Raw genomic sequence first — 10,000 nt, forward strand, 5'->3', positions numbered from 1 at the left:
GTCTTGAAACGAGTGAAGGTAAAAGAGTGATTTCGTTTCTTTTGCTCTGTTGTTGTTGTTGTCACAGTTTCGAGTCCTCTCGACCTCTTGTCCTCTCGAGTCTTCCTCGTTCTCTTGTTTTTGCTCATTTTCTTCTATTTTTTTCATTTTCCTCACTGTTGTTTTTTTTTTCTTCTTTGCTTTTCTTCCTCTTTTTCTTCTTGTTCTTCATTTTTTATTCTACTTTTTTCTTCTTTTTCTTTTTTCCTCTCTTTTCTCCTCCTTTCTCTTCCTTCTTATTTTTCTTCTTATCTTCTTTTTCTTCAAAGAAATCCGTGTATTAACCACCAACCTCCAACCACCAACCTCCAACCATCAACCTCCAACCCCCAACCTCCAACCTCCAACCTCCAACCTCCAACTTCCAACCTCCAACCCCCAACCTCCAACCTCCAACCTCCAACCTCCAACCCCCAACCTCCAACCTCCAACCTCCAACCTCCAACCTCCAACCTCCAACCTCCAACCCCTAACCTCCAATCCCCAACCTCCAACCCCAACCTCCAATCCCCAACCTCCAACCTCCAACCCCCAACCTCCAACCCCCAACCTCCAACCTCCAACCACCTGTAAATCCGGGGACTCTCGCCAAGAGCGGAACACCAGAACACAACACCGGAATAGGTTACCGGAACGGAACGACGAAACAAAATCCCGGACGGAATCTTTGGAATCCGGAATGGAGTTCCGGAAACTGGAACCATCTTCCCCGGAATACGGGACGACCGGAAGACTCCAGTCACGTGACCGGTTATGACGTCACTATCCGGTATTATTCCTGAAATATGTCCGGAGGTGAGGCAAAGGAGGAAGAAACGAGGGGAGAGAGAAAGGGGAGACTGTAGAAGAGAGGGGGGAGAGAGAGAGGAAGAGAGAGGGGAGAGAGGGTGAAAGGGAAAATGAGAGAGGGGAAAGGAGGAAAAAGCGAGGAGAGAAAGGGGAAACGGGAGAAGAGAGAGGGGAGAGAGGGAGGAAGAGAGAGGGGAGAGAGGAGAGAAGTGAGAGGGGAGACTGGTAAGGAGAGAGAGGGGAGATAGGGGAATGAGAGGAAGAGAGACGAAGAGAGGAGAAAATAGAGAAGGGAGAGAGGCGAGAGAAAGGAGTAAAGAGAGGGGAGATAAGGAAGGGGAGAGGGGGAGAAGGGAAAAGGGAAAAGGGAGAGAGGGAGAAGAGAGAGGGGAAAGAGGAGAGAGGGAAGAGAGAGGGGAGAAGAGAGAGGGGAGAGGAGGGGAACCTGGATAAGCCCGGTCGTTGGTGTTCAGCCTCTGGAACCAACGTTGGGAATCGTGTCCGGGCGTGGGTCCGAGGGGAAGTTTCACCTCCCCTCATTTTCCCCCTCTTCTTCCCTCTTTTCCTGTCTCTTTCTTTTCTACTCCCCTTTGCCTTCCCCCTTGCCTTCCCTCTCCCCTCTTCATTCATCCCTCTCCCCTCTCCTTTCTCCCCTCTCCCCTCTCCCCTCTCCTTTCTCCCCTCTCCCCTCTCCCCTTTCCCCACTCCTATCTCCCCTCTACCCTCATCTCTTCCCTCCTCTCCCCTCCCCTCTCTCTTTTCTTCTCTCCCCTCCTCTCACCTCTTCCCACTCCCTTCTTCCCTGTCCCCTTTCCCCTCTCCCTTCTTCCCTCTCCCCTCTCCCCTCTTCCATTTTCCCTTCCCTTCTCTCCCCCTTTCTTCCTCCGCTTTCCCCTCTTCCTTCTTCCGTTCCCTTCTCCTCTCTCCCTTCTCCCTTCTCCCTTTTTCCCTTCTTCCCTTCTTCCCTTGTCCCTTCCCTCCTCCCTTCCCTCCTCCCTTCCCTCCTCCCTTCCCTCCTCCCTTCCCTCCTCCCTTCCCTCCTCCCTTCCCTCCTCTCCCTTCTCCCCTTTCCCCTTTCAATACTCCCCTTTTCCCTCGTCCCACCTTCCCAGTTTAGCTTAAGGGAGCGATAAGGAGTAGTAGGAGATGGTGAGGAGGAGGAGGAGGAGGAGAGGCGGGGATGAGGGAAGGAGGAGAAGGGAACGATAGCCAATTAATTATCTTTTCCTTACTCTCCTCCACCCCTTCTACCTCATCCCTTCTTCCTCCCCTCCCCATCCCCTCCCCATTTCCTTTCCCCCCTCCCCAGCCCTCCCCTCTCCTCCCCACCCCTTCTTCTTATCCTCTCTTACTCCCATCCCCCCATCCCCCTCTTCAGCTCTTCCCCCCCTCCCCCCTCCCCTCCCCCCTCCCTCTTTCCTCTACCCATTCCATGGACCATAAACCTGGCCATTAGACCTGCTCCTGATTACAGCAAGATAAGATTTTATTCGTTTTAAATTGTTTTATATATTTTTTTTTCTTCTTATATTTGTTGTTGTTGTTGTTGTTGTTCTTCTTCTTCTTCTTCTTCTTCTTCTTCTTCTTCTTCTTCTTCTTCTTCTTCTTCTTCTTCTTCTTCTTCTTCTTCTTCTTCTTCTTCTTCTTCTTCTTCTTCTTCTTCTTCGCGTTCTTCTTCTTCTTCTTCGCGTTCTTCTTCTTCTTCTTCGCGTTCTTCTTCTTCTTCTTCTTCTTCGCGCTCTTCTTCTTCTTCTTCTTCTTCTTCTTCTTCTTCTTCTTCTTCTTCTTCTTCTTCTTCTTCTTCTTCTTCTTCTTCTTCTTCTTCGCGTTCTTCTTCTTCTTCTTCTTCTTCTTCTTCTTCTTCGCGTTCTTCTTCTTCTTCTTCGCGTTCTTCTTCTTCGCGTTCTTCTTCGCGTTCTTCTTCGCGTTCTTCTTCTTCTTCTTCTTCTTCTTCTTCTTCTTCTTCGCGTTCTTCTTCTTCTTCGCGTTCTTCTTCTTCTTCTTTTTCTTCTTCTTCTTCTTCTTCTTCTTCTTCTTCTTCTTCTTCTTCTTCTTCGCGTTCTTCTTCTTCTTCTTCTTCTTCTTCTTCTTCTTCTTCTTCTTCGTCTTCTTCTTCTTCTTCTTCTTCTTCTTCTCGTTCTTCTTCTTCTTCTTCTTCTTCTTCTTCTTCTTCGCGTTCCTCTTCTTCGCGTTCTTCTTCTTCTTCGCGTTCTTCTTCTTCTTCCTCTTCTTCTTCTTCTTCTTCTTCTTCTTCGCGTTCTTCTTCTTCTCCGCGTTCTTCGCGTTCTTCTTCTTCCTCTTCTTCTTCGCGTTCTTCTTCTTCTTCTTCTTCGCGTTCTTCTTCTTTTTCTTCGTCTTCTTCTTCTTCTTCTTCTTCTTCTTCTTCTTCTTCTTCTTCTTCTTCTTCTTCTTCTTCTTCTTCTTCTTCTTCTTCTTCTTCTTCTTCTTCTTCTTCTTCTTCGTTCACCTAAAAAATCACTTGGCGACAATCGGAAATAATCAGAAAGATCCTCTCAGTCCACGGAACTGGATGACATCGTGCGGCGACAAGTTTAATAAAATCCACAAGTTGATATCACCTGTCAAGGAAATAGGAAAAAGGAAATAGGCAAGAACTGGTTTACCTATAGAGTGGTTAACGAATGGAACTGAGTTAGTAACCATGTAGTAAACGCTGAAACTATCGGTTGTATTCAGAGAGGGTTAGATAACTTAATGGGCAGAGATGATAGTTGGAAAGGGACATGGAACTACCTAGTGTAGGCCTTAGGGTCTCTTGCAGTGTCTTTCGTTCTTTGTTCTTATGAAAGGGGACTGTCGTTTCTCCAGAGCTTCTATCCTTGTAGTTCCTCCTTGGAGCACAGTCGAGGAGGACACGGGGAGAAATATTGGCAATTTCACTATTGTGAATGAACAGTGATCTTGTCGAGGTAGATTTAAGGGCATATTCGACGCTGATAGGTTGATTCCTTGCTACGTCACGCCCGGGACGTTTGGCTATTGGTTGATGGCACAGGCGCCCTCGACCATGTTTGGTACATCGAGAAGGATTATAGCACTTGTTGGGTGATATCTGATCTTTGCTTGCACTTGCGCTCGCGCGCTCGCACACACACACATACACACATACACGCACACGCGCGCGCACACACACACACACACACACACACAAACACACACACACACACACACACACACACACACACACACACACACACACACACACATATATATATATGATATATATATATATATATATACTATATATATATGTATATATATACTATATATATGTATATATATACTATATATATATATATATATATATATGTATATATATATATATATATATATATATATATTCATGTATGTATATATATTGTAAACAATTTCAGCACCAATACCACCAACTACCCACACCTACCCACTCTTCTTCCGCTTTCTGCCCGCCCACAGCTGCGGAAGCGTGGATGGGCGTTCTACTCGGAACGGTCCCAGACGCCATATTGCCCAACCAGCGAAGCTTACCTGCAACAACACGGGGCCCTACGCACACGGATACGAGCGTGGAAAAATGTCTCTGCGTTCAAGTGTAATATATGTTCTTATTGTGTTCTTGCTGCACTCTGTGGTTCTTGAGGTGTGTTCCTCTTGTACCTCCTCCTTCTCTACTTCCCCCTCCTTCTTCTACTTCCCATCCTCCTCCTCCTCCTCCTCCTCGTCCTCTTTCTTCTCCTTCTTCTTCCCTTCTTCCTCTTGTACCTTCTCCTTCTCTTCTTCCCCCTCCTTCTTCTGATTCCCTTCTTCTTCCTCCTCCTCCTCCTCTTCCTTCTACTTCTGCTTCCCTTCTTCCTCCTTCACATTTTCCTCTTCCTTCTCTTCTTCCTATTCTTCTCTCTACTTCTCCTTCCTCCTCCTCCTCCTCCTCCTCCTCCTCCTCCTCCTCCTCCTCCTCCTCCTCCTCCTCCTCCTCCTCCTCCTCCTCCTCCTCCTGCTTCCTTTCTTCTTCCTCCTTCGTCCTCTTCCTCAGATTCTTCCTCCTTCTACTTCTCTTCTCTCCTCCTCCTCCTCCTCCTCCTCCTCCTCCTCCTCCTTCTCCTACTACTACTACTACTACTACTACTACTACTACTACTACTACTACTACTACTACTACTACTACTACTACTACTACTACTGCTAATACAAATACTAATTTTTCTCCTCTTGTTCCTTTTCGTCCTCCTCCTCATAGTCTTCTTCCCCCTCATATTCCTCCTCCTTTTCCTTCTGCTTTCCTTCCTCCTCCTCTTCCTCCTTCTGCTTCCCTTCCTCCTCCTCTTCCTCCTTCTGCTTCCCTTCCTCCTCCTCTTCCTCCTTCTGCTTCCCTTTCACCTCCTCCTCCTTGTCCTCGTCCTCGTCCTCCTCGTCCTCCTCGTCCTCCTCCTCCTCCTCGTCCTCCTCCTCCTCCTCGTCCTTCTCCTCCTCCTCGTCCTTTTCGTACTCCTCCATCTCTTCTTCTTCCTCCTTTTTTCTCTTTCTCTTGATCCTCTTCATCCTCTCCCTCATATTCTTCTTCCTTCTCTTTTTCCATCATTATCATCTAAACTTAATCCTTGTCACCCTGTTTCTCCCCCTCTCCCTCCTCCTCCTCCTCTTCCTCCTCGTCCTTCTCCTCCTCCTGGTCCTTTTCGTACTCCTCCTCTTCTTCTTCCTCCTTTTTTCTCTTTCTTTCTCTTGATCCTCTTGATCCTCTCCCTCATATTCTTCTTCCTTCTCCTTTTCCATCATTATCATCTAAACATAATCCATATCACCCTGTTTCTCCTTCTCCCTCCTCCTCCCTCCTCCTCCTCCCCCTCTACCCCTAAGAAATGTAAATGATAATTGATGAAGGAGAGAAGATATCAAAAGCAATTGATAAAGCTGAGGAGGAGAACGATGCGGTCAGTGATTATGTCCTCGTTCCTCTCGTTTTCCTTTTTTTATTTTATTTAATTTTCTTTGTTTTTTCTCCTCTCTTCCTTTCTCTTCTCTTCTCTTCTTTTCTCTTTTCTTTTATTATATATATATTTTTCTCTCTCTTGCTTTTCTTTCCTCTCCTTTTCTAGATTATTTTTTTCTATTTTCATTTTATTTATCTTCTTTTCACATATCATTTAACCCTTCTACCTTCTTCCTTTCCTTTCCTCGCCTCTCCTCCCCTCCCCTTTCCTTCTCCTCCCCTTACCCTCTTCCTTCACCTTTCTCCCTTCTTCCCCCTTCCCCCTTCCTTCCCCCTTCCCCCTTCCTTCCCCCTTCCCCCTTCCTTCCCCCTTCCCCCTTCCTTCCCCCTTCCCCCTTCCTTCCCCCTTCCCCCTTCCTTCCCCCTTCCCCCTTCCCCCTTCCCCCTTCCCCCTTCTTTCCCCCCTACTCCTTCCTTCCCCCTTCTTTTCCCCTTCCCCTTCCTTCCCCCTTCCCCTTCCTTCCCCCTTTTTCCCCTTCCCCTTCTTTCCCCCTTCCCCTTCCTTCCCCCTTCCCCCTTCCTTCCCCCCCGCTCCCCTCCCTTGTGGAAACCTCACAGGTGATTCTTCCAATCACCACCTCACCCCCAGGGGTTCAACCCCCCCTCCCCCATCCCCGTGGGAGGATTGGGGGGGAGGGAAGAGTTTGGGAGTAGTTTTTAGGAGGAGTACAAACCTCGGGAGTAGCGGAGAGAGAGAGAGAGAGAGAGAGAGAGAGAGAGAGAGAGAGAGAGAGAGAGAGAGAGAGAGAGAGAGAGATTGAGAGAGGAATGTTCAGAATGGGGGGATGGGGGAATTGGGGATGTAGGGATAAGGAGGTAAGATATAGGGAGGAAAGGGTAGGGAGTAGGGTAGGAATTTAGGGAAAGGAGAGGCAGAAGGAGAGAACGAAGGAAGATAAGATGTGGGAGGGAGGGAGGAGAGGGAGGAAGGAGGGAAGATGAGAGATGGGAGAGAGGGAGGGAGAGAGGGGGGAGGAGGGAGGTGGAAGTGTATAGGGACTTGAAGTGGGAAGGAATTCTGATAGAGTGTCATTTTAGCCCCTTACGGTTAGGGGGTGGGGGGAAGGGGGAGGGGGGAAGGGAAGGAATGGGGAGAAAGTTTTCGTGTTGAACGGAAATGTTGATGTGCAATATGGGAGGGGGGGAAGGGAAGTGGAAGAAGAGAACAGAGGAAGAAGAGGATAGAGGAGGGGAGAAAGAGAGAAATGTAGGGAATAGGAAGAGGAGGAGGAAGAGGAAAAGGAGTATGATAGGAGGAGTAGGAGGAGGAATAGTAATATGGAGATATGGACAAACCAAAGGGGCATTTAGATGGTCAAACGGTTTGACAAACCCGGTTTGTTAGACAAGTGTTTGAAGTGATGTTTGACCGTGTGAATAGGGTATTTGGTTGTCAAACACGTTCGACAAACGTGTTTGACGACCAAATACCCTATTCACACGGTCAAACATCACTTCAAACACTTGTCTGACAAACCGGGTTTGTCAAACTGTTTGACTGTGTAAATGGCCCTTAACAGCAACAGACCTGTTAGTCCTTATATGGGGTTTCGGTACTTAATCTATCATTAGTACTGTTATTACTGTTATTCTTTTTTAATCTATTAAGAAGAAAAATAATTCTTGTCGGGGATTTGTAGTTAAGTAAATGTCGAGATTTTTTTTTTTTTTTTTTTTAATACCTCTACAGTGGAACAATGGATAACGTTGTATGGTAGACCATTCCATACATTAACAACGTGACTAAAGAAAGAGCATTTCGTCACGTCTGTTTGAAAGCCTTTTCCCCACAATCTTGTATCCATTGCTCCTAGTTGCGTTGGAGGTGTCCATCTAAAAATATTTTTCCACGTCCATGTTTTCCATTCCTTTGACAAATTTGAAGACCTTAATTATATCTCCTCTCATTCTCCGTTTAAAGAGATTAAACAAATTTAGTTCTCTTAAGCGGTCTTCGTAAGGCTTGTTCCGCAACTTAGGGATGAGCTTTGTTACTTAACGCTGTACTCTTTCTATTAGGAACAAGAAGATGATGAAAAAGAAAAAGGGGGAAGTGTATATAAATAAAACAAAAGTAAATAACTGAAATGAGAGTGAGAGAGAGAGACAGAGAGAGAGAGAGAGAGACAGAGAGAGAGAGAGAGAGAGAGAGAGAGAGAGAGAGAGAGAGAAAGAGAGAGAGAGAGAAGGGGGATGTACTTTCCAAGAGACGGTGCTGCTTTCATTATTATCATTATCATCGTCATTATCATCATCATCATCATTATCATCGTAATCGTCTTTGACATTGACATCACCATCACCATCACCATTACCACCATTACCATTACCAATACCAATACCATTATTATTGTCATCATCATGATTACTATTAGCATCATCGTTATTGTTAAAATTATAATAATTTATAATTATTTTTTTTCTCTCTTTTTCGCTTGTTTTCCTATTCTGTCCACTCGGGCTGACTTCCACCGAATGTTTTTTTTTTTTTTTTTTTTTTTTTTTTTTTTTTTTTTTTTAAACAACCAGAAGAATTTACATCAAATTATTTTTTCTGGAATGACCTGACCCCCAGTTGAATCAAATCACTTGGCGGCAGTCAGAAAAAACAACCAGTCACACAACGCGAATCAAATTCAGGGTCTGGAAGCCCAAGGAAGATCTAAGAAGAACCTGGAAGGTCCTGTAAGAACCTGAATGGCCTGGGAAAGGCCTGGATGGTCCAAGAAAGGCCTGGAAGGTCTTGAAATACCCTGGAAGTGCCTGGAATTCCTTGCCATGCCTTGAAAGTGCCTGAACTACACTGGAATGTCCTGGAAAGCAGTGAAAGGTTCAAGAGGCCCTTGGAAGACCCTGGAATTTGGTCCTTTTTTTGGGGGGAAACATAGGTAAGGGCATGGAAGGCCCTAAACGTTTTTTTAAAGTAGTGCATTAGAATGTCCAGGAAAACCCTTGGGGAACTTCGGAAGGACCTGAACGAAGTTCTTTCTAAGAACGACTTTGGGAATGCCGGGAAGGTCCCTAATGGACTGTTATGTAAGAAATAAGACAAAGGTCTCTGAAGGCCTTCAAATAACTTATGGAAGGACTGGAAAGGACTCGGACGGGTTTTCTATCTAGATCAGAGAGGCTTAATAATGGTTCTTGTGAGTGTAAGAACCAAGAAAGTCTTCAAGGCCCTCGTAGGTAGGAAGGTCCCGTAAGGCCTGGCGAAGAAGGACAGCTGGGTAAGTCATCAGGGATGCCCAGGGGAAAGGAGAAAGGTCGAGGAGGAGGAGGAGGAGGAGGAGGAGGAGGAGGAGGAGGAGGAGGAGGAAGAAGAGGAGGAGGAGGAGGAGGAAGAAGAGGAGGAGGAGGAGGAGGAATAGGAGGAGGACGGTGTCTGAGGTTTCGCCTCTCGCTACCACCCGTTACCTCTTCGTTACCTTCTCCGATTACCCATTTCCAGGTAACAATCCTTGTGGGTGGTTCTGTGCTGCTGTTCCTCGCCTCCTCCTCCTCCTCCTCCTCCTCCTCCTCCTCCTCCTCCTCCTCCTCCTCCTCCTCCTCCTCCTCCGCCTCCTCCTCCTCCTCCTCCTCTTCTTCTTTCTCCTCCTCCTCTTTCTCCTCCTCCTCCTCTTTCTCCTCCTCTGCCTCATCTTCATCCTCATCCTCCTCTCACCCCTCCTCCTCCTCTTACCCCTCCTCCTCCTCTTACCCCTCCTCCTCCTCCTCTTACCCCTCCTCCTCCTCCTACCCCTCCTCCTCCTCCTACCCCTCCTCCTCCTCTTACCCCTCCTCCTCTTACCCCTCCTCCTCTTACCCCTCCTCCTCTTACCCCTCCTCCTCTTACCCCTCCTCTTACTCCTCCTCCTCCTCCTCCTCCTCCTCCTCCTCCTCCTATTACCCCTCCTCGTTATTCTCCTCAACCTTCTCCTCTCTTCCTTCTCCGTCTCCTTTCCTCCCTCTCTTCCTATTCCCTCTCCTCCTACTCCCTCTCCTCCTACTCCCTCTCCTCCTACTCCCTCTCCTCCTACTCCCTCCTACTCCCTCTCCTTCTCCCCTCCTCATCCCTTCCTTCTCCCATCCTCCTCCCCTCCTCCTCCCTCTCCTCCCTCTCCTTCTCTTCTTCTCCTTTTCTTCCTCCTTTTTCGCTTTCGTCTCCTCCTCTCCCCTGTTACTCCTCCTTCTCCCATTATCCTCTTACCC

General features: G+C 47.2%; 1 protein-coding gene across 1 annotated transcript in view; it reads left to right on the forward strand.

The window, feature by feature from the left end:
* LOC143038344 (protein slit-like) overlaps nucleotides 1–10,000 on the forward strand; it is a 168,098-nt gene that overhangs the window by 5,560 nt on the left and 152,538 nt on the right. Inside the window, exons 3-5 of the mRNA XM_076207374.1 lie at nucleotides 3,763–3,894; nucleotides 4,285–4,468; nucleotides 8,388–8,497. Of these exons, the coding sequence (XP_076063489.1) occupies nucleotides 3,763–3,894; nucleotides 4,285–4,468; nucleotides 8,388–8,497 (426 nt within the window). The remainder of the gene's footprint in view (nucleotides 1–3,762; nucleotides 3,895–4,284; nucleotides 4,469–8,387; nucleotides 8,498–10,000) is intronic.

Source organism: Oratosquilla oratoria, chromosome 24 (genome assembly GCF_046742065.1).
Source record: "Oratosquilla oratoria isolate Oo_2021 chromosome 24, ASM4674206v1, whole genome shotgun sequence".
Lineage (NCBI taxonomy): Eukaryota > Metazoa > Arthropoda > Malacostraca > Stomatopoda > Squillidae > Oratosquilla > Oratosquilla oratoria.